The sequence below is a fragment of the Astyanax mexicanus genome, chromosome 16 (assembly GCF_023375975.1).
Source record: "Astyanax mexicanus isolate ESR-SI-001 chromosome 16, AstMex3_surface, whole genome shotgun sequence".
NCBI classification, from domain to species: Eukaryota; Metazoa; Chordata; class Actinopteri; order Characiformes; family Acestrorhamphidae; genus Astyanax; species Astyanax mexicanus.
The window spans coordinates 11,429,204-11,454,414 of NC_064423.1; the positions used below are offsets into that span (position 1 = coordinate 11,429,204).

The 25,211-nt window shown below is 37.3% G+C and overlaps 1 protein-coding gene across 2 annotated transcripts in view; it reads left to right on the forward strand.

Moving 5' to 3' along the window:
- The window catches only part of sh3gl3a (SH3-domain GRB2-like 3a), a 54,724-nt gene extending 30,429 nt beyond the window's left edge, over nucleotides 1–24,295 (forward strand). The window contains exons 2-11 of one of the 2 annotated variants that reach the window (XM_007258141.4): nucleotides 1,281–1,349; nucleotides 2,484–2,556; nucleotides 4,899–5,042; nucleotides 8,097–8,230; nucleotides 10,020–10,178; nucleotides 11,456–11,559; nucleotides 11,783–11,907; nucleotides 13,717–13,749; nucleotides 15,839–15,898; nucleotides 18,085–24,295. In XM_007258141.4, the coding sequence (XP_007258203.3) occupies nucleotides 1,281–1,349; nucleotides 2,484–2,556; nucleotides 4,899–5,042; nucleotides 8,097–8,230; nucleotides 10,020–10,178; nucleotides 11,456–11,559; nucleotides 11,783–11,907; nucleotides 13,717–13,749; nucleotides 15,839–15,898; nucleotides 18,085–18,290 (1,107 nt within the window). In that variant the 3' untranslated portion in view covers nucleotides 18,291–24,295. The remainder of the gene's footprint in view (nucleotides 1–1,280; nucleotides 1,350–2,483; nucleotides 2,557–4,898; nucleotides 5,043–8,096; nucleotides 8,231–10,019; nucleotides 10,179–11,455; nucleotides 11,560–11,782; nucleotides 11,908–13,716; nucleotides 13,750–15,838; nucleotides 15,899–18,084) is intronic. The other variant, XM_007258142.4, reaches the window with a different exon arrangement.
- The last annotated feature ends 916 nt before the right edge of the window (nucleotides 24,296–25,211 follow it).

Below are 25,211 nucleotides of genomic sequence, written 5' to 3' on the forward strand. Positions count from 1 at the left end.
TATACGACTTAAATAGATAGAAGTGATTATAAACTGTATAATACTAATACTTTTACTACTGTTAATGTGCAGGGAGGCCATCTTGAGTTCGGGAATTTGAGGTTGGTGAGACTCTCCTGAGTTTCCTACTAGAAAATTCAATGTGTGGGCACGTTTCAGTTGAAATTTTGATTTTGGAATTTGATTGAATGCAGCATTTATTGCAAAACAGTAGTTGACTGAAACACTTGATTAGTTCTCAATTCTTAGTCCCAGCCCACAGCCAAAACCACCCCGCCTTCTGCCTCGCTGTGGAGATGTGGGCAGATGCAGAAGCCAGAACAAAATAATAAAAAAAAAAACAGATTTCTGTGCATTATTGAGTCGAACTTTACAAACTCTTCATGTTGTTTTTACCAAAGTTTATCAGTAATTTAAAATGTATTTATGAAATGGTTATCAGAAATGGTTTCCAGCATTTTGGTCTCCCCATTCAAGCATTCTACATCCCTGCCCTTCTTGGCAGGAATGTTATCCAAATTTTGTTGTGCTACGTTCACAATGTTAATCTTCTTACTGAGTCTAATTCATGCTTATTGAAACTGGTCAGGATTTTAGTTATTGCTTTAACAGCTTGCAGTGTTCACAACAGTTTCACACACTTAGCTAAAAGTGTTAACTGCTAAAAGTTACAGAACATTGGGTGTAAATGTATTTTGCAATCCTTTTTTTGTGGTTTGTGCATTAAGTGACTTTCAGGGCATTAGGTTAGGTATTATTTACCCTGCTAAAAATCCAGCTCAAGACCAGCTGGTCATTCAGTTGTCTAGCTTGTTAATAAGCTGTTGAACAGCAAAGGATTTGTTTTTTTTCTGGATGATATGCTGGTTTTGACCTGGATGTTTTAGCAGGGTGTTTGGGGACTTAGCTTCACTGACATTACATGACATTATAAAGTCAAAGCTGGCATTTGAACATTTAATCATGGTGGAATCCGCATTATATTAAGGTTGTGTTTGACTTTGTTCAACATCTTACAGCATTTAATGAACTATAGATTCTACACTGTACACTTTAAAAAAATGTATGGTTCTTTGAGGGTTTATGAAAGAAAATGGTTCCATATAGATCGGTCAACACTCAAAAACAATTTGTAGCTGAAAAGCTTTTCAGGGCATGCAATTACACGCAATTACATTCTGATCAACGCCATTCTGCATTATGCCTCCAAACCCCTTGTCTAATTAACACTCTCTCTTTCTCCCTCTCTCTGTCTCTCTCTCTCTCTCTCTGACTATCAGTTGTTAAGTGAGAAGATAAGTGGTGCTGAAGGAACGAAGCTCGATGAGGACTTCATGGAGATGGAGCGGGTAAGGACTGCTGTACAGTACCAGTCAAAAGTTTTAAATACCTTTTATTCATTGTTTTTTTTTGTATTATTATTTTATTGTTTTCTGAACTATAAATTAATACTAAAGTCATCCAAACTATAAAAAAAAACGTGGAATTATTAGGTGAACCAAAAAAGTGTTTAACAAACCAGAATATGTTTTTTTAAATATTTTACATTATTCAAAGTAGATTCTCTTGCTTAAATGACAACTTTGAACATCTTGGTTGGATTTTTTTAGTCAGCTTCTTGAGGTAGAGTCACCTGTAATGTCTTTCAGTTAACAGCTGTGCTGAACTTGTCAAGAGTTAATTACTTGAAATTCTTGCTCTCTTAATGTGTTTGAGAGTATCACTTGTAAAATTGTGAAGAGGTAGAGTCGGTATACAGTGCATAGCTCTATTTGAGTAATGTTGAACAACTACTGAACTGAGTAAAGAAAAAAATACTTTTAAGAATTTAGGTTTAATCAATCCAGTTTTTTTAAGTACCCTCAGGTGCAGTAGCAAAGAGCCTCAAAAAAGTTTTGATGAAACTGGCTCTCATCAAGGCCGCCCAGGAAAGAAAGACCAAGAGTTTTCTCTGTTGCTCATGATAAGTTTATCAGACTTACCAGCTTTAAAAAACTGCAAGTTAACAGCACCCCAGGAAAAGAGCCACCTAAATGCTCAGTCATTCTTTAAACAGTTTTCCTCCTGTTTCTCCTAAATATTTTAAAAACTAAATAGCAGTTTAAGCAAATTAATTAGTGTGTCACTCATGATTCTGAGTCCCTTTTTAAGTGCTGTTTTTCTTGTATTTTGTTCACCTTGCTCTCAGATTAAAAAAAAATCCTTATTTAAAAATACCTACTCATGCCCCGTCTAAAGGAGAACTGATGGGGAAACCCAATGTTTTTTTGTTTCCTCTGTTTTTTTGTTTCCTTTGTTTCCTTTTTTTGTTTTTTGTTGCAGAATAATACTACAGATTGTTTGAACAAACACAGTTCCTCCAGGGTTTTACAAGTTTTTACACACTTGACCTAATTCAGCTGCATTGTTTCAGGTCTGTTTGCATCATCCTCTCATTTCTCTTTGTTTCCTCTATTCTGAACATCCTTTTTTTTACTCTGCAGAAAATAGACGTCACCAACAAGTCTGTTTTTGAGCTTCTGACCAAAACCACAGAATACCTCCAGCCAAACCCAGGTAAGAGAATGCAGATGCAATCACCTCAAACTCACGTAGCAGTAAAACATATGGACACATCTAATTAGGAAAAAAAGAAAATTTAAGTATTATAAACATTTTTTAAAAAAGGTGTGTTTATACCTTAGATTGGTTCCCTGGCCTGGATGCACTGAATATTTGCCAATAAGGCTGACTTAGCTAACTGTGCTAAGTGCTATGTCTTATGCCATTCAAAGGGGTAGTGTATCAGACTGTAGCCTGCTGCTAACACTAGCTAACACTGCTGGAGCAGCATTAACATTAGCCAATAACCATGCCAAGTGCTAGCTTTTTCGCCGTTCAGAGGGGACTTTATCGGACTGTAGCCTGTTGCTTACCCCGGCTAGCTCTCAGTGTAGCCCTGTCGGATGGCATTTACTAGCACTAACTGTGGCTAGCGCTAGTGGTTAGCCTCTAATGCTAATGCTGCTGCACCAAGCCTTAGTGAAAATCTGGAAATCTAAGCTTACTGTAAATAAATGGAAGAATGGACAGATATCTGTAAATATAAGCGTCCAGCACTCGTTTGCCTTCGAAATAAAATGTTTTTTAAGAATTTTTTGTTTACTCAGCTTAGCTTTATAACTACCACCACCCAGCTGCGTGACCTGGTGAAATAGAATGAAAACATGGCGGCACCCCTGTTCCTTACTAGTGTCTCATAATGCACCTTATAATCTGGTGCGTCATATGTATACAAATAGACCAGAAAATAGACATTTATTGATAGTTTGCCTTATAAGCCGGTGCGCCTAATAGTGCGAAGAGGATGGTAAGTGTTTTTTATTTTTTTTTAGTATATATATAATTTTTTTTAATTGCAGGTTTGTAATTGTTTTTTTCTTTGAAAACCTTAATTTATTCAGTATTGATAAAGTGACCAGAACACATGCATTCAGCCTTCTGCCAAATGTTTCATTGTGATCAGCTTTAGTTTTAGCTAAAATAATAAATTCAGTGCATCCCTAGTCTGGACAAAACCAGAAAATGACATATTGTAACACTTTAATCCTGACAGAAGGCTGCAAGTAGAGAACTGCACAAGGCAGGTGTGTCTGCAGGTCCTGTGTGATCCACACAATAACTAGTGTGCAGAAATTAATTTGCAGCACCGCAGTCACAGTGGGCAAAGATCCAACGGGTTTTGGGTTCAAGCAGACGGGTAATGTCTCTCACAGGGAGCAGCAGAGCTTGAGTAGCTAGCTCTCAAAATGCAGACTTGAAAATATACCAGGGGCTGTCCTTTAATAAAAAATAATAATAATAATAATAATAATAATTATGTAGTGATGTCAGGCTTGATGCAGTTAATGCAAACAAACAAAAGATTTGCAACTAAATTTTAATTAAAATATTAATATTAAAATTCTAATATTCTACTCACGGTAAAATGGATTGGTTTATACAAAACGTGCTATCTTCTGAATTGTGTATCAGATCCAAGTGTAAAAACCTGGAATTAAAAGCTGAAATGTTTATCTTTAATATCAAAAACAAATGTCTAATTTAATTAAAACTAGCAATAAAATATTTAGTTTGAGCTGCTTTTGGAGAATCACCACTAGAACCTGAGATAAAGACAAACTTTCCTTCTGATGTTTGATTGTATAGCTGAGACACAGCTGATTCATCTCTCTGGTTGTCATTATGCAACCACATCTGTGATTGAACTAAATTTATTAATAAAACAAAGAAAATAACATTAAAGGCATTGCATTAATCTGAACATACTTAAGTATTTGTGTTTTAATTATGTAATAAATGAAAACAACAACAATCAGTGTATGAAAACTGTATAAACTACAGATTTACACTATTTTTATTTCACCTATTTTTTCTCTTTTTTTATCAGTCATTTTTCTAACCAGTTGTTTCATTTTCCTTTTGTTTCTTCTTAAATATTAAATAAAAACAGCAAATTGGTTAGTGTTGCACTAAAGATTCTGTGTCCCTTTTTTAATGCTTTAAATGTTTAAAGTTTTTCTGGTGTATTTTGTTTGTTTTTTACCTTGGTCTCAGATTAAAAAAAACTTACCAATACGTACTATGTCCAGATGTAAAAAAACTGGAAATAAAACCTGAAATGTTTGTCTTTAATATTAAAAAAAATGTTTTCCATATACAACAGAAATAAAGGAATTGTTTTCACTGTTCTAATTCTTATAGAGGAAGGTGGATAAAAATAAAAATTATATTTTCTGAACTCTGGTTTTAATTTGTGGTTTGAGTTCTCTCTCCTCTAAAGTAGTCATTTGATACCGGATTGGGAGATTTGTGACAGGAAAGTCAGATCTTGACTTTGTGTTTGGACTCATTTGCAGCATCACGAGCCAAGCTGGGAATGCTGAACACTATGTCTAAGATCAGAGGGCAGGTGAAGACGACCGGCTACCCGCAGACGGAGGGGCTTCTGGGGGACTGCATGCTGAAATACGGCCGGGAACTTGGAGATGAGTCCACATTTGGTATGGTACAATATATTTTTACATAGGAAGTATACTCTTCTTAGTTATGTGACTAAAGGCTGTAGTCTTTTGTTTGTTTCCCTGCATATTTTATTATTATCCACCTTTCACCCTGTTTCTTAATGTGACACTGTGACACACTGGCAGGGTTGTGGAAAGAGTGGAGCACAGCAGTGCTGCTGGAGGTTTTAAACACTGTGTTTACTCACTGTCCACACTATGTTTGTAGGTTTGTAAGGGTCTAGGGGGCAGAGTAGAGGAGCATGGTTGTTATACATAGGCATCAGAATAGGTTGGGATTAATGACTAAACCCAAGCATGAGTAAATGATATAAATGTGAGATGATACAGAACATTCAGCACTGGGTTGAGTAAAATTAACATTGTTGTTTTATTCTGTAAACTACGGATAACATTTCTCCCAAATTCCAAATAAAATTATTGTAATTTAGAGCATTTATTTGCCGAAAATGAGAAATTAATTTTCAGACCTCAAATAATGCAAAGAAATCAAGTTCATATTATAAATTTTAAGTGTTCAGAAATCAATATTTGGTGGAATGATCACAGTTTCATCTTAGCATGTTCTCCTCCACTCGTCTTATATATAATCTGATATACAGCTGCAGCTAAATCGGTGGAACAATTGGCCACATAAATTGGAGAGAAAAATGTAAGAAAATCAGAAATAAATCTTTTTATAAAAACTCTAGCAGCACCCACTACACAAATAATACCTGCTCTCTGGTGGTCCTTTGGGGTCCATTGAAGAACAGCTTGAAAGGAGGATAATAAAGTGCCAGAGAAACAAATACAGGCATACAGTCTGTAATTATAGAACTGCAAAGTTCTCCTACATGGGCTCCGGGTGGTCCAATTGGCTAAGCTCTGCCACTATAATCAAGAGATTGCCGGTTCGAATCCTGTTCATTTAGCTTGCCATCGGCTGCTGGAGTCCTGAGAGAGCACAATTGGCCTTGCTCTCTCTGGGCGGGTAGATGGCGCTCTCTCCCCACATCACTCCATGGCAGCACAGGGCGTCTGTGAGCTGATGTATCGGAACCAAGTCGCTGTGCTTTCTTCAGAGCGCGCTGTGATGCTACTCATCAGTGCTACACCAGCAGCAGTTGGAAAAGAGGCGGTGGCAGACTTCACATGTATCGGAGGAGGCATGTGCTAGTCTTCTCTTTCTTTATGCTGGGGCATCACTAGTGATAGTGGGAGTCCTAATGAGTGCGTTGGGTAATTGGTTGTGTAAATTGGGGCAAAAATGAGGAAAACATTTGAAATAAAATTATATATATATAAAAAGGGGCTCCTATATAATCAATGGAGCTGATAAGATGGACAGTGAGTATAGAAGCAAGAAGGTGGTGTTAATGTTATGGCTGATATGTGTATCTAAACTATAAATTGGTGTTTTTGTGAAGCAAGCCAAACAAGAAGTACATACTCTAAAAAAACAAGCTTTTCACAACAAAAAAGCACAATTTTTTGAGTGTGGGTTTGTCTGTATCGTATGCCACATCTCTTTGGCCTTGTCCACTCTTCTCTGATGGGCTGCAGATAGATGCGTAGTTTTAATCACTGACACTGTATTGATATTGCTTCAACCTCACAAACGATATATTGCGTCGGCACTTGAGCATTCTTTTTTTTTAGTAAACAAGAACCACAGGCCACAGCAGCGGATATCCTGCTCTAGTGATGTCGAAATCATTGTCTGCTTCTCACACACACACACTCTCTCACTCTCTCATGTCTTTCACTCCCTGTGTCTGAATAAGGCTTCCTGTAATGTGGGTTTACACAGTGGGTTTACGTGCACAAGCCCAAAGCTCAGCTATCTAACTGTAACTCAGGGCTGACACCTAGTGCTCAGTGTGGTCAGAGCTCCAGATGCAACTTTACATTTAAAGTTTTTTGTCATTACTGTCATTTGCTGCACAATTTAAAGGTAATTGCATAAGTAATTACATATTTTAGTGCTGGATGATATGACCCTAAAGCATTATTAGGATTAATTGAACATTCATTTATTTATTTTTTGGTACATTTCATATGACTAGGCATTATGTAATGTTTTAAGTGGATAGTACATAAACACATCCAGCTCTGGAAAAAAAAATAAGAGACCACTTAAAAATGACGAGTTTCTCTGATTTTACAAAATTGGAAACTTCTGGAATATAATCAAAAAGAAGTTAGATGATCACAAGCCATCAAACCAAGCTGAACTGCTTGAACTTTTGCACCAGGAGTCTCTCCAAGACTGGTGGAGGAGAGAATGCCAAGATGCATGAAAACTGTGATTAAAAACCAGGGTTATTCCATCAAATATTGATTTCTGAAATCTTAAACTTGAATATGAACTTGTTTTATTTGCATTATTTGAGGTCTGAAAGCTCTGCACCCTCTTTGTTATTTCGAACATTTCTCATTCTCCGCAAATAAATGCTCTAACTGACAATATATATCTGGAAAATTACATTGTTTAAAAATTGATTCAAAGTTTTAAACTAAATATTCTATATCATGTTCTTTGATGAAAGTATGAACCACTGTTTACAGGTTAAACATTAGAAGTGCTTACCAGTGTATGGAATCAGCTCAGAGTTAATTCAGTTATACACAATAGAGGATTTGACACATTTTTACTATTAAAGATTTTCAGCATTGCTTAAAGAATTTTTTATATTGAAATAAATTTTAAGTAATATATAGACCATAATCAGTTTTGACATGGATTTTTTGTTTTGTTTTATTGTTCATGTCTACACTGATATTTTAAAGATTGTATGGTCATGAAATTACCTGTGAAAAGTCATGTAAATTGTATTGGTTGAAAAGTGTATGAACCCTGCTATTGTCAATGCAGTGTCACCACTGTGTTGAAAATGGATCACCACCCCAGTCTGTGAACCACAAATTCTGAACAGTGAACCACAAATTCTCAGTGATGAGTGTAGCTGAATATTATATGAAACTGAACTCTGTACAGTGTGTGACAATCACAGCAGTAGCTGATGGGATTGTGTGTTTGTGTGTTTGCAGGTGCTGCTCTAGTGGACGTTGGTGAAGCTATGAAACAGATGGGAGATGTTAAGGACTCTCTTGATATCGGTGTGAAGCAGAACTTCATTGACCCGCTGCAAACCCTGCAGGACAAGGACCTGAAGGAGATCGGGGTAAGAGAGCAGTGCAGAAACAAGACTCTTTCAGACACAGATCGACAGTATCTGCCTCTGTGTACAGTGGTGCTTGAACGTTTGCTTTTTAGAATTTACTATATTTCTTCATAAACTTGACGCAAAAATGCATCAAATTACTATGACGCTAATAGTGCTAAAATATTAGATTTAATTAGACATTTATTTATTTATTTATTTGTTGAGGAAAATGATTTATTATTTCAGATCTCAGTGAAACTGAAGTCAGGTGCTTTTAATCAATTGGACGTTCACACTGCAAAAAATCCATTAGCAATTTGAGAAAAATAAATTGAGAAATATATGTTTAAAGAAAGGAAAAACAAATCTGCCAGTGGGGTAAGCAATTTTTTCTTAGCAATCATAAAGCTGTTTTCTGGCTTAAATTCGTATACAAGAATCAGAATAACTTGACTGTCACGCCTACTGGTCGTTCCGTCATTCAGAGATCAGCATCTCCGGTCTATTGACTCCTCCCACACACACTCTATATATACCTGAACTCTAACTCTGCCTCCTTGCGAGGTATTGCCACTCTCCGTGTCTCTATCAAGTGTTATCTGTTTTTTTGTATGTATTTTCAGGTTTCGACCCTTTGCCTGTCTGACTCTGATTTTTGCCTTGTGGATTTTGTAATCTGGTTTTTGACATTTTTGCCTGTTTTTTGACTCTGAGCTTGCCTTGTGGACTTTTGTTAATAAACTCTGCATTTTTATCTTTAATCCTTGTCCGAGTGTTACATTGACGACTGCTTTCTTTTTGGGTCCCACTTTATAATAAGTGTCCCTAAGTACTATGTAGTTACACGGTAACAATCCATGTAACTACAGTGTAACTACTGATGAAGTACACATTGCTACAGATTAACTACAGAGGCACAGGTTATGAATTACACATGTGTATTAAGGTTAATTTTGACGTGTACCAGGGTGAGTGTACTTACACAAGTAATAGAGCAGGTGTACTTACACATGTGTAACAACGTGTGTGTACTCAATCAGCCCTAATTACATACTAGACAATAGCTGTTGGATAAGTTTATACTCAACTTATCACACACACTATTACACATGTGTAAGTACACACACACTATTACACATATATGTAAGTACACACACATTGTTACACACGTGTAAATACACTTCCTCTGTGTACTTATACAAGTCAAAATTAACCTTAATACACATGTGTAATTACATAACCTGTTCCTCTGTAGTTAATCTGTAACAATGTGTACTTCATCAGTAGTTACACTGTAGTTACACGGATTGTTACAGTGTAACTACATAGTACTTAGGGACACTTATTATAAAGTGGGACCTCTTTTTGTGCTATTTTGAGTCTAATTACTTAACATAATGTAAAAAATCTAAGTAAGACTGAATAAGATCATTATTCCTAAAATAAATAAAACAATCATATACTTACAATGCTCATTAAGTGTAAACATTGTAATTGTAAATTGTAAAATTCTTATTTTTGCCTTGAAATATTGATACTGATGCCTTGATAATTTCACTTTCACTAATTTCACAGTGCATTATTTGAATAGCTGTTATATTATGTGTTTTATGACTTTTGTGAAACCTTGATCGAGATATAGAAAAATATAGAAACATCATTCACAATCATGTCTCTCTATCTGTATTTTTATGTGTTTTTTAATCAAGCTGTCTGTCAATGTTCATAAGTAGATTATTACGTAATACATGCAGATTCTGAGATGCTGTAAACTGCAGTGTTGCTCTCTTTTCCTTTTCTGCCATAGCATCACCTAAAGAAGCTGGAGGGACGGCGGTTAGATTTCGACTACAAGAAAAAACGTCAGGGGAAGATTCCCGACGAGGAGATCAGACAGGCAGTGGAAAAGTTTGAGGAATCCAAAGAACTTGCAGAGCGGAGCATGTTCAACTTCTTAGAAAACGATGTGAGTTCTTCAGGAAATCTGAGCTTTGGCATTTGGGATAGTTATACTCAATGCAGGCCTAACAGCATGTACAAATTTTGCTTAATGGGTACGCATTTCGCGAAACAGTTACGCATTTTGAAATCCTAGTATGCTTGTTCCATGTTTTAAAGAACGCATATCATTTGATTTCCCTCTTGTTGTCCCAAGTTTGTCTATAGTGGGTGCATTCAGGGCCGCTCATGCTGTTTATTAGCTGTCCGGTTAGCAAAGACAGTAATCCTGTGAAGTAAGCTACATGTGGAGCTATCAGCTTCATTCATCCTCTGTTCATTTTCTTCCAGGCTTTTGACACAGTGTCTCTGTGCTGAAGATAGAGAAATACCAGCATTAAAAAAACTTAATAAAGATGGTGATTAATAAATGTTTTTGTGATTAACAAATATAAATAAATATCATAAATCATATATTATAAATATCATTCAATTTTGCTAATGTAATGCTGATTATTTTACTTACATTTAAATACCCATTATTAAAAGCTTACCAAAATCTTGTTTACACATACGTGCAAAGTTTGATATTTGCGCTGGTGATTGTAACACTTTGTTTGTTTCAAGTAAATAAAAATGCCTTGAACATGTAGTTTCCATTAATATATTTAATAATTATTATCATTTAAGTATTTCAGACTAGAATTATAAAACTTTTACAAAGACTTGTTTGAATAACACAAAATGCTAAATATAGAACTAAATATAGAAATGATCAAAATACCAACAGCAGTATGAATGGGATATGATTTATGAATATGATTTTTTTTTTATACCTTTAGTCCATATAGTGTTTGTATTTTAAAAGAAGGAATCAGAAATACAGGAATCACACGCATACTATTGCAAAAGTGGTACTGATTTGAGTGTCTGGGTGTTTTAAAGCATGTTTTAAGCAAGTCTTTCATTTAATTTCCCTAAACCTGAAGACTCTTTCAGTGAAAACAGAATACAGTAAAAAAAAAGGAATGTGATTCCTGTGCAAAATTAGCAATTACTGTCCGACATACAGGAGTGCGTAACTTTGTACTGTTAAATTTTATAAGTGCAACACAGAAAGTGCAGCTTACCCTAGTCACCAGTAAATACTTTATATGTCTACATGTTTGTGAACGCCCCTAAGAAACATATATATATATATGTATATATATAGGGGTGGTTGTAATGAAGTGGCCAGTTGATGTATATGTCACTTGAATGAGTTCTTAGTGTTATTCATTGTAATACCTTTTTCCTCACCTCCAGGTGGAGCAGGTGAGCCAGTTAGCATCTCTGATAGAGGCAGCACTGGAGTACCACCGCCAGTCCTACGAAATTCTGGAGGATCTCAACAGCAAACTACAGAACAGGTAACTCACCTGCTGCTTTCACTTCCCTTAATCTTAGGAAGCTACAAACAGTAAATACAGTTCTGGTTTTATTATCCATATTTCAAATCCTCTGAACATGCCTCCACTTGTTCATCCGTCACATATATTTGCAGTTATCTGACAGGCTATATAACTGTAGGTTTATTGTTAAATGGTCAATATCTCTCTGATCTGTTCTGTTTTGTAACTGTTCACACTCCAGGATAGCCACAGCGAACAGCCAGCCCAGGAAAGAGTTTAAGCCAAAGTCCATCATGTCCAGCTTGGAGACCATTGATAACAACCAACAGAACGGCCTCTCCTACAGTTCCTCTCTAAAGTCCTCAGGTACTGCGCCTATACTACACCTGTAGTTCAAATTCAAATTCCTTCTCAGTTCCTGCATGAACTTGAGACCTTGTGATCACAAGTATTCACTTAAGTTCAGACAGTTCTCATAGTGTTTGCCAGGGTTCACAATGTTATTTGTACACTGCATAATTTCAGCACTAAGGGCCCTATCGTAAACCCTGTGCAAGGTGCATCATGATGCCCTGGGCCCACACCGTTAAAATAGCAACAGAGTTTAGGTATAAATCTACACCGATGGGCGTGGTGATCTGGAAGTGAGGTGTGTTCAGGTAAATTTCTAGGTTGCAGGAAATACATGTGCGCCACTAACAGATTAAAACCCTGACAACAGTCAACGGTCTATATGTAAAGAATGTGCAGGTGAGTATCCTCTACTGTTAAAATACGAACGTGCCAAAGTCAGAGCATGCCTGGCTCTGACTTTAAAGAATGGCAACTTTTTACATCATGCCCAAAACACTCATGATTAATTAAGAGATTTAGTACATTCCTTTTGCTCATTTTAAGCCGTGCATGCTGCACAATTGAGTGGTGTGCTATTAACCCTTAAATTGGGCCCAAAGTGTGTAAATGTGTGAAGCACACATTCGGACGTATTGTCCACAGTGTCACATGTGTACCAGTAATATTCATTACTACCCACAGTGGACAGTGCAGTGAGTGCTAATTATCGTGATGATCGGCAACATTCGACTGTGCATGCGTACAGATAAGCAACTCTGTAATTACATCCATATTCAATGCAGGAGACCCTAAATAAATTCTACAGAATTCTTTAGCTTCCATGGGACATGGAAAAAGTCATGGGACACAATACTGTCCTGTTCTGGTTCTGACATAGTAGTGTACAGTTCATGACACTTCTAAGATACTAGGCTCACAGCTGACAAAACTGTTATCTTGATCTGATCATCTGTGTATGTGTGTGTGTGTGTGTGTGTGTGTCTGACCTGGGGTGATGAAGAGAAATGGGAGTGAGATATTTACATTTCTTAAACCAAGTTAATTGATCTTTTAACAAATGATTCACCGTTTTAATGCACTTGACTCTCTATTAGATGGTGCCACCTGCTGGTCACTATTACTATTACTACACCTGCCTTGTATATACTATCACTGACCAGTTCATCAGAAACATCTAACATATGTTTACTTTGTAGGTGTACAGTTTATAGCCCATCTGATTGTAATCACCAATTACCAGTTCCTCTCAACCTCACCATCACTGGGGCTGTTCACACTTGTTAGATGTTGGGTTAAGAAATTGGGTTCACCATCAAAATATATAAACTGTGCATCTATATGCAGTAACAGTCAAACGTTTGGACATATCTCTTCTCCTTCAGTAGAGTCACCTGAAATTCACCCGAAGTTTTCTCAGCATCTTGATGAAGGAGTTCCTGGAGGTGCTGAACAATAGTTGCTGCTTTTCCTTCACGCTGTGAAGCTTCAGCTTCCAAATCACCTCAAGTCACCCATCTCAGCTGGATTTAGATCAGTTGAAAGTGAAGGACAAACACTTTTTTACTGTTAACTGCATAATTCCATATGTGCTCCTTAATTGTTTCCATGTATTTAATATTAATCTACTATGTAGAAAATAAATTAAATAAAAAATAAATAAATAGAAAAACATTGAATGAGATGGTGTGTCTGAACTTTTGACTGGTTCTATATGACCTACAGTCTCTGACTGTTTGCAGGTGTTTCTGATAAAGTGGCTAGATTTTTTTTCTGAATTGAGTAACTGATTGTCATGAACCTGTGTCCTGTTATCTGTTGCAGATCATCAAGTCACCCACAGTGTAAATGGAAAAAGTAGGTTCTTTACTCATTTCCTGTTTGTTAGATTGTAGTGGAGGGTAATGTGTTAACCGTTTAGAGTGTATTAGTAGGTTTTGATTTATTTTTTATTTATATTTTATAAGGCGATCTATAAGGCGATCCGGATTATAAGGCGCACTATCAATGAACGTCATCCATTTTCTGGCATTTTCATAAATAAGGAGCACCAGATTATAAGGCGCATTAAGCAACACTTGTAAAGATGTCTATATCAAAGTGAGCAAGGGTGTCGCCATGTTTTTCTTCTAATGGGGAATCTGGGGGAAGTGCCTAAGTAAACAAAAGTGTAATTCTTAAAACACAGATTTCTCTTTTAAAAATTGTTTATTTGGGTGAGTAAAGCACTTCTGTTTATTTACAGTAAGCTTAGATTTCCAATATTTTGTCTAAGGGTGAGTTTTTAGTGAAGTTTCTCCAGCACTAAGGCTGGGTGCAGCAGCATTAGCATTAGTTGTTAACCGTAGTGCTAGCGGGATATAAATGCCGCCTGATAGCACTACATTGAGGAACCCTGAGTGCTCTGGTAACCCAGGGCACCAACAACTAGTGGTTCTTCCCACGTAGCTTGTTTTGACACAGCAAACATGCAGACTACAGTCCGATATACTCGCGTTTGAACGGTGAAAGAGCTAGTGCTGCGGTTAACAGCTAATGCTAATGCTGCTGCACCCAGCCTTAGTGCTGGAGAAACTTTACTGAAAACTTACTCTTATAATGCTGTACTTCAGCAGAGTGGCTTTACTGCTCCTTAATACCTGACTGGTAGAATTCATACATAAGGCACACTGAATTATAAGGCGCACTGTCCATTTGTGGGAAAATGAAAAGATTTTAAGTACTCAGAAAAATTCGGTATATATTTGTATAAATGTATTAGTGTTTTGTTAGCCAGACTGGCTGTTTGAAACATACTGTATCTTTAGTGGTTAAAGTGAGAATCAGACTGAAAATAGATAATCTTGTTTCTGCCGATCGCTTCAGGGAATGAATGAAAACAAAGGCTCTGTTAAGACACAGAAATAGATACACTGTACGTCCAAAGGTTTACGGACACTCCCATTCTTACAAGCACAACTGTAGAGAAGAACTAAAAAGTCCCATTGAAATAGGACTCTCCAGAGCAGATAAACAAAAATCGTACAGGCTAGAGGGATATAAAGCCCCCAGTATTGAGCTGTGGAGTAGTGGAACTGTTATCTCTGGAATGATGGTTCTTCCTCCAGTACTTCTGGAAGGGATAAGTTAGAGAGTCTGAGATGAGGTGGGGGGCTGTTCATCCATCATCCTGTCATCGCTCATTCTCTTCTCACTGAATTCTATCAATTAATTTTTAAAAACAATGCTCCAAAATCTACAAATGCCCTCCCAGGACATTAATGATGGTATTTTTAATACCCTTGATTTCAGTACTTTTGTTCTTTTTTGTGTTTCTAACTGAACATAACCAGCAGAGCCCTAAATGAGTCATTGTATTTATTGTATGTAGTTTTTGGATTGTAATCACACCCATGTTCATTCATGACGCACTATATTGCCAAAAGTATTCACTCACTCATTCCAAATCATTGAACTCGATTTCCAGTCACTTCCATGATCACAAGTTTATGTAATAAAACACCTAGACATGCAGATTGCTTCTACAAACATTAGTATGCCACCTGTGCAACAAGTGCACTACTTAAAATTCCATAGTCATATTACACAGTGATATTATAACATTAACAAAGTGGAAGTGTCAGGAAACAAAAGTAACTCACTCTGTCAGTGGAAAAACAGTGCACAGAGGTCACTAGCTTTCTGCAGTCCGTCAATACACATCACCAAATTTCATGTGGCTTCAGATTAGCTCAATAACAGTAGAGCGTAGAGAGCTTCATGGAATACGTTTCCATGGCTGAGCAGCTCCATCCAAGCCTCACATCACCAATCATAATGCAGACAGGCAGATACTTTTTCTTCAGTATAGTATAAGTGTGTGTTTTATTTTTGTGTGTGTGTGTGTGTGTTATTTCTGTGTGTGTATATGTGTGTATCTCATGCATGCCCTTTGTCCCACTCTCAGCTGATCATGTCTCCTACATTCCCCCCATGACACACACGTGGCCTGAAAGCCCCAGAGACAGTGAGTATCATCAGATGTGTATTCCCTCTTGTGCAGACAAAATTGGAAAGTATCCCATGAAGCAGGTTTTCAGGTTTTTAGACCAGTGATTCGTTTTGCATGTTCCAGCTTAGGATGAGTAGAACTGGCTCATATTCCTCCTAAGCATAGTGGAATGTGGCATTCCTAGGATTCTTATTATCTTATCAGTGAATGAAATAAGTGTCTGTATTTTAGTTCCATTTCACAGCCAAACTGATACTAAGCTATTGGTGCTTAATCCAAAATGAGTAGAAAAGGGTGATGTATAAATCAGGTAGGATAGTGACAGAAGGCTGGAAGCAGAGGTCTGTACAGGGTAGGATTGATCCATGCCCATGCACAACCATTGCTGCAAGAACACCTACAAGATTTAGTGAACACTTGCAAAAAGTTACTGTAAGCCTTACAGTAAAAGTGGGTCAGGTTTAACTCAACACACCCCTGGCTAATCCTACGTATCTTACAGTGCTTTCATGTCTTTGCCCCTTTCTTCGAGCCTGAGCAACTTGGCGAGCTAGAGTTAAGCTAAAGCTAAACCTGGAGAGCTAAATCTAAATCATACAGCAGCTAAACACTGCCATGATATCAGAGAGGTTACAGTGCAGGGTGAAGGGGACACAGGGCTGCCTCTCCCAAGTCGTACATAGTGTTTATATATGTGAGCTGGTAACATCATTACATATTCAGATCCTCAGTAAAACAGCAATTGCAAATGCAGCTTGCAGTTTGTCAGCCAGTGGTGGTGTTTACCATTGAAGACCATTTGAAGAACCTTTTAAGTCAATTTTAAATCATTTTACATAACACATTATTTGAAGAACCATCTGTCTCATTCATTGAAAAGAACAAGTTAAGAATTAAAAAAAATACCAAATATACAGTACCTGTCAAAAGTTTGGACACACCGTCTCATTCAATATTGTTTTTTTTCCTACATTGTAACTGAATATGGAATTAATCCAGACTATGAAGGACCACATAATGAATCATGTAGTAACTTAAAAGTATTAGCCAAACCAAAATACGGTTAACTGGTAACTCTGATAAACTTAAAGGAGACCTCCGGTGTAAAATGGACTTTTGGTGTAGTAAAACGTGATAAAAAGTATTTACCTTTTATGAAAAGCACACCTTCGTTCTCCCACAGCATGCCGAGATCCAGACATTTTAACAGTTTGTCCAAACACCCTTCAGACTGGGGGACACGGGGCGTAATTTGCCTCGATAAATCGCCTTTTCCACCTTTATCCAGGCTCAAAGTAGCTCCACACTGCCTTGCTAGAATCCGGAGAGCCCTGACATTTAAAATGAGGCATTAATAACTTAAAAAGTGCACAAGAAACTTATTACAGCTTATTAAAAAACACCGTTTACATCTTATAACGCGAGCTTCAGCTCCAAGCGCCGCCATTACTCCTGGCACCGGCTGCTATGCTATGCGGCGTCTTTGTATATATATATATACATAAATTATTAGCGTCTTTGGACAAAATGTTAAAATGTCTGGATCTTGGAATGCTGTGGGAGAACGGAGGTGTGCTATTCTTTACTTTTTATCATGTTTTACTACACCGAAAATCCATTTTACAAGTTCAAGTTCTCCTTTAACCTGTGCAACAGAGGAAACTCCTGGTCTTCCTTTCCTGGGGCGATCCTGATGAGAGCCAGTTTCATCATAATGTTTTTGATGGTCTTAGCAACTGCACTTGAGGATACTTTCAAAGTTGTTGAAATTGTCAAGTAATTTAAGTAATTAACGCTTGACAAGTTCAGCAGAGCTTGTAACTGAAAGTCATTCTAGGTGACTCTACCTCATAAAGTCAACTCAGCAGGAGGTGCTACTTTGAAGAATCTAAAATATAAAACATATTTTGGTTTGTTGAACATTTTTTTCTTGCTTACTAGTAATTCCATTTGTTTTTCCTCATAGTTTGGATGATTTTAGTATTAATTTACAAAGCAAATTAACTAAACAGTAAGTTTTTTTACCGTATATGCCAGGGTCCAGCCTACCAATTTATGCATTGTTTGGGAAGCCTTTACTCTATAAAATAGACCTTCAAATGTTTTTTTATAAAATATTTATAAACATGACTCTTTAGAGAAACTGTCTACTGTAAGAACTCCTTAGTAACTGAGATCCTACTGTTTTTTATGTCTCTCAGAGACGGAGCTTCACATGGACCAGCCGTGCTGCCGCTCCCTCTACGACTTTGAGCCGGAGAACGAGGGAGAGCTTGGCTTCAAAGAGGGCGACATTATCATTCTCACCAACCAGATCGACGAGAACTGGTACGAGGGGATGATCAACGGAGAGTCGGGCTTTTTCCCCATAAACTACGTGGATGTCCTAGTACCCCTCCCCCAATAAGCCTTGCCATTGGCTGGCCAATGACTCAGAAACGTTCCTCTGCCGCTTTCTTCTCCATGGAAGTGCTGCGCTTTACCACAGACGTTCTCAGACGGTTTATTTTTCAGTATTTATTTCTCTTTATTTTCTCCTTTCCACAGTTTTCGATGGTGGAATGCAGTAACCTGTGTTGGCTTCTGATTTTAGCCGTTGGCTTTTGCTCATTGGTTGTTCTGAAAACGTGTTGCATCCAGTAGGGTGGCTGCATTCGTCTCTTAGGTTGTTTTTTTTTTTGTTTTTGTTTTTGGAGTCTGTCTGCTTGTGGTGTCTGCCTTATGTGATGCTGAGACACATGTCAATGGACTGTGAGTATATGAATGTCTCCTGAATCTCTCCAAGAAATGAATCTTTCCTCTCGTTTTGTGTTTCTCTCTCTGTCTTCAGCCTAGTTGGACCTGGATAAGTTTTACTTGTAACTGAATCGATTACTATTCGGTAGAGCTTTAATTGGGCCTCAAATTGTGGCTTAAACCCAAGGTTGACCCGATCCTACCTACACCACGTTTTAAATCCAAACCTCGCACAGATCCAGCAAACTAACTTTTGGTGATGCATGATGGGAAAATTTTAGAAGATATGAATAAATGATAAGTAAATTAGTATATTTACCTTATTATATTACGTAACCTCGCACTGACTGATTCAGAAAGCATGTACTGTTATCACTATTGATTATAGTAGTGCTTTAATGTAATTTTCAAAAAAAAAAAAAAAAAACTGTTCTGAATTCAGTGGTGTGAATATCCGTAAAACAGCCTTCTTATTGGTGTAATGCAGCATCCAGTCACTCAAAGCAGGAATTGAACCCCAGTCTCTCTGTGGTAGCTCACTGACAAGTAGTGGTGTTATCCACTGCGCCACACCAAACACAGATTACAGTTCATGTAAAATCAATAACTCACTTTATTTTATCAGAAATTGAGTATTTTCTCTATTTCTGAACAGTAACAATTGGCTTAAATATATATAATATATTATAATAAACTATAATAAAGTTTTTTTTTACAGATACAGGCATAAAAGTACCATATTTTTTAATCAATAATAACTGCCTTTGGTAAAACTAATCCAGACCCAGTATTAGTCTGCTTATGTCTCTCTCTCTTCCTCTCTCCCACTCTCCCCTTCTCCCTGTATGTCTCTATTTACATGTGACGTATTGTGATTATAGGAGATCATAGTAGCCGTCACAGTGTTGTGTTGAACAGGGCGGAGACTGAATACTCTCACTCCCGCAAGTGCTTTTTTTAATTCCTGTTTTATTCCTTTTTTTATATTTGAGACAGTGGTTATATTGCACTAAAGCTTTAGAGTCCACACCCATTCATGTGGCACATTTCTGTGTTTGTCTTTGAACATTGCACTTTCTACTGTATCTCTCCCATTAGTCCATTAGTACAGAAATATAAGTATTATATATCTTATATATATATATATATATATATATATATATATACTGTGCAGAGGTTTTGACGCACCTAAACATTAAATTAATAAAAAATTGAGAATTTCTATCATGAATAAATGACATTTTACTGTAAAAAAATCCAGGAGCCCTATCTTACACCCTGCAAAAGGAACGATGCGATGTTCATTGCTATCTTACACCTCGACATGAGTCTATTTTCACGCCTTGGATCTGCCCAGTTAAAATAGCAACGGAGTTTGTGAATATATAGCAACGCTGATGGGCATGGTGATCTGGAAGTGAGGTGTGTGCAGGTCAGTTTCTGGCATATTGTTATCTTGACAATGGAAAACACAGGTGCACCAGTGTCTGATGAAAACCCTGACAGTCAACAAACAGATGTTCATTGCTATCTTGGCAACACAGGTGTGCCGTGCGCTCAGTGTACGTACACCCCCGCTTGTTACACACACAAACAAAGAGTGTAACAGTGTCCAAACCCAAAATTTACATCAACAATAAACAGAACACAAAATAAAATAAGATTGCTGTTCCCGTAAATGTGAATGTGCACTTATTAAAATACCAATCTGCCAAAGTCGGAGCACACCTGGCTATTAAAATGAACGGCAAATGACACACTGATACACCCAAAACACACCCATGATTAATTAATGAAGAATTAATACATGCCTTTTGTGTGTTTTGAGCTGTGCAAGGTGTACTTTTCCCGTCGTAACAATAGCAAAGACACACTGACGCCCTAAATCTAGCTGCACGATTGATGGCTCACCTATGGAATACCTATGCTACCTATGGACCCAGATCACATTAGAACAGATGCAGGTAATAATAAATACGAAACAGTACAGTAAAAGGAAGTAAACATGATTTTTTTATTTTTTATTAGACATTAATGATATGAAGATTATCCAGCTTTTAATTCAAATTTTTACCGGTGCCTAAGCTGTGCACAATAGTGTACATATACCAATCAAGCATAACATTATGACCACCTACTTGTTGCCTTGTTTACACCTATTATCAATTTTTCAGCTCCACTGGACTCCGAGATCACTGTGGACTTTTTTCAGTCAAGCATTTAATCATATTTGCAGGCAGACAACCGTTCATTTCCTATTGGAGGACATGAATTGTAACGAGAGTTGATATTTTTGTCTATTTCATATAAATTAATAATGATGGGGTGAAGCGACATTTTAGTCTGATTGGCCGAACAAATTCTTCAGACCAATCACAGACACGGGGTCCGACTTCGGCAGCTTTTGCTCTGTACGCTATTGATTCTTAACATACTTTCAAATTGCCAACAGGGGGGTTCTGAACATGACAGAGGGGCCTATTTCGTTTTATGTATGATGTTGTATGATGATAAAGCTTGGAATAAAGGAGGGGCTAGCTCGATAGGTAGCTTGCTAGCATGCTAATCGGCCATCGCTGATACATGCCCACTTGCGACAGAGCAAACAACTTTAAACACAACCACAAGAGACACAGGAGACAACGTGGGGCCTGCCAGTGTAAACGCAGGGTGAGGGATTTAAAAACACCAGCAGCACTGCTGTGGCTGATCCACTCGTGCCAGCACAACATCCACTCATAAGCTCACAACCACCACCATATGCCACTGTCATTGCAGTGCTAAGAAAGACCCACCACCAAAATGATTGCTGATCTGTGTTGGGCCTGTGGGTCCTGACCTTTAAAGAACAGGGTGAAAAACATAATGGGATAATGGGTGTAGAAACAGGGAGGTGGTCATAATGTTACGCTTGATCAGTGTATATACTGTATAACAGATATATATATATATATATAAGAAAGACTGATATCGATATGACTCATACTGACTTGGACTGTATGTAATGTAAGAACTATTTGCTTGCCTTGTAAGTGATGTTTTGCCCAATTTAAGAAGATGTAAAAGAGCTGTTTTTCGTTTCACGTTCTCAGTGGAGGAATCCTGATCATATCCAGCTCTGAAAAACTTGCAGATCTTCACGGCTCGACTGATTCTTTTACAAACTGACCACAAGAACACTTGTCTGAATGGAGTGTCTTAAAGTCACCAAAAAGTGTTAATAGACTGTGTTCAGCTACGCCATAATCTAGACTGTGTCTTTGTTGAACTGCACTGCTTGTTTTTTTACGTTATCTTGCGTGTCTGCTGTGTGGACACTGCGGTTTCGCATGCCTTCAGAATGATTCCGATTTTACTTTGTCTGTTTTTTTTTTTGTCTCTTTCTGCTGTCGTTGCTGCTCTTGCTGGTCAGATGAATGATTATCAGAACTGAAGAAGGAGACGAGAGGCTTATTAACAGTATTAATCACGTCAGATATTTTCCTGTGGAGTTACAGACAGAGATCTGATTCTGAAGTTCCCTTTTTGAAGTAAACATACAGAATTAAGTCATTGAGCTCAGGACACCCAGTCGTTAAGTACATTTACAGGAAAACACCAGGTTCTCCTGATCTCTTTCTGACGCATTAGGGGTGTGTAATCAGTTACCATAGACAATAAATGGATCATTCCAGCACATAAAAAAAACAGAAAAAATATTGGTGACTTAGAACACAGTTATAATAGAAGTCAATGGGCAGCTGCTGACTTATTAAAAGCAAACATTTAAAAGAAAACGGATGAATTCTAAAGTCATAGTTGTTGATTTTTATATATATATATAATTTTAAAAGTGGTTCATAACAATTATTTAAAATGTTAATCTACACAGATTTCTCTCCTGAGAACTGTTTATTTGGGTGAGTAAAGTGCTTCCGTTATTTACAGTATGCTTACATTTCTAATATTTTGTCTAAATGTGAGTTTTTTTCTCCAATATTAAGGCTGGGTGCAGCAGCATTATCATTAGCCTCTAACCGCAACGCTAGCGTGAATAAATGCCGCCTGTTGGCGCTAGACCAAGGAACCCTGAGTGTTCCGGTAACCCAGAGCTCTATTAGCTAGTGGTTCATCCCACATTGCTTGTTTTAACACGGTAAACACGCAGACTACAGTCTAATATACTCACCTCTAAAAGTTGGAGGAGCTAGAGCTGCGGTTAGCGGCTAATGCTAATGCTGCTGCACCCAGCCTTAGTGCTGAAGAAACTCAATTGAAAATTCATCCTTTACTGCTTATTAATACCTGACTGGTAAAATTAAAACAAAAGGTGCACTGTCAATTTTTGGGAAAATTACAGGATTTTAAGTGTGCCTTAATGAATTATAATAAAAAAAAATTATAAAAATTGCTATTTTTTTTATATCAGAGTACCATATCTCTGCTGTTTAATATTATATATGTATATGATCCGTTTTGTCTGCCTCCATCACGTTACAGTGATTATAACTCTAGCCTCGAGTCAGGGGGCACAGAGGAAAGTAAATAATCAAGGCTTGTTTTTTTTAATCCCTTAATTTTTTCTGTGCCCCTTAAATGAATCAAAATTAACACATTCATTTGACAGCCTTAATTAACATACAAACACAAGCCAATAAAGTGCAGCATTAGAAACAGGAATGTTACAATCCATTATTTTTTTTCTCAATTAAATCCAAGTACTCAGTACTGGTTTGGTTTGATCACAGTATTTTTTATAAATAATACAAATATAAAAATACAAATATACATATTTAGATATTCTTTCAAAATTAGAGGAATTAAAAATTGCTCCTGCCTTTGTTTTGTTTCTGCTCAGGATAACGTTGGGGAGTTTTATATTTGCTCACATAGACACACGTGAAGCAATTAATTGCAGCAGCCTGTTGTCTTCTATTGTAAAAGTGTTTAAAATGAATGGTTGTCCATGCTTATATAGTAAGTAAAGTATCAATGCTACATTTCAGGTCCAGGACTGGTGTGCAATGAAACAGAGGACCTGTAAACACTGAGGTATTTTTGTGTATTATGTAAGTTTTGTATTAGTAGATGACTAAAGAATACTAGATATTGAGAAAAAAAAGTTTGTTATTGTAATCTAATAATTTAATTTGAGCATTTAACAAAAATCCACAAATTAGTTAAAAAAACAGTCGCTAAATATTTAAACATTATATGCATCCCGATTATGGGGGATGTCTTTGGTAACTGATTATACGATTTATCCACAGTAGATGTTATGGTTAAAAACACTGGATTCCTCCTTTAATATTGTACTTCTTACCGTTTCTGTGCCCTCAGTGATTGCAGCTTGAGACGCGCAGGCCTTAATGTGAACTTTTCTTGTATACAGCTCTGGTGCTCAGGCGGATTTAGCTTGAATGAACATTTTCCAAAAATAGAATGGACTTTTCACTACCAAACACTACTACTGACCCCTGACCCCTCTCTATACCTGCCACTGCCTGTGTCTTTCCAGTGTTTTTACTCCAAATCCCTAACCCAGTTTCTGTCACTACAGTACTCAGTGAGGAGAGAAGGACATGGGTGGTCTGTCTTTTTGTTTTTCCTTAGTATAATTTATACAGAAAGTGTTTTATAGATGTAAATGAATATATTACATACTGTATATTGCATAAATAAATGACAAATACTGTAGACTTGTTGAGACTGACATTTGTTTGTGTGATTTCCAATTTGTGTGGTTATTTCCTATTTAGTCAGGGCTCCAGACTAACATGGTCCCACCCTCCCGGGCACGGTAAAAATATCAAAGCTCTTTCTGGATGCTTTCAGAGTGGCAAATCTACGGTGGCCGAGAAAGCCCAACGCAGTGCAAATTGAAAAGCGCTGCAAAAGCACAAAACACATCCATCAAAATTACAACACAGGCGCAGCAAATAGAAAAACGCGCTGCAAATAGAAAAACGCGCTGCAAATACAACCACAACACAACGGAAGTGAGTCACAACACAACGGAATTTTCCCGGGGGACCTTAAAAGATGCTGTACCAGCTAAGCTGCGTCTTCAGTAACGTCTCGGACTTCACTATGTGTACAAAGGACAATAAGTGGCAAACAAGGCGTTTTGTGAAGCAGAACTTTTAATAATATGCACACAACCGTGGTAATCACAGGTAATAAACATAACTTACTTTTCAGAAGCTTGTTTGCCACTTATTGTCCTTTGTATACAGCTGGTACAGCATCTTTGTGTTGTGTTGTGGTTCTATTTGCAGCGCGTTTTTCTATTTGCAGCGCGTTTTTCTTTTTGCAGCGCGTTTTTCTAGTTGCAGCGCGTTTTTCTATTTGCAGCGCGTTTTTCTAGTTGCAGCGCGTTTTTCTATTTGCTGCGCCTGTGTTGTAATTTTGATGGATGTGTTTTGTGCTTTTGCAGCGCTTTTCAATTTGCACTGCGCTGGGCCGGTGAAACCGGTTATACTGTAAGTTGTTTAAAAGCAGATCGACTGCCGACTGAAACATATGATTGGGAGCTTTCCTAATGCCGCAGTGTAAACAGAGCAATACAGACACTTCAAATAAAAAAGTCTTTATCGTTGATTACTGCACACAT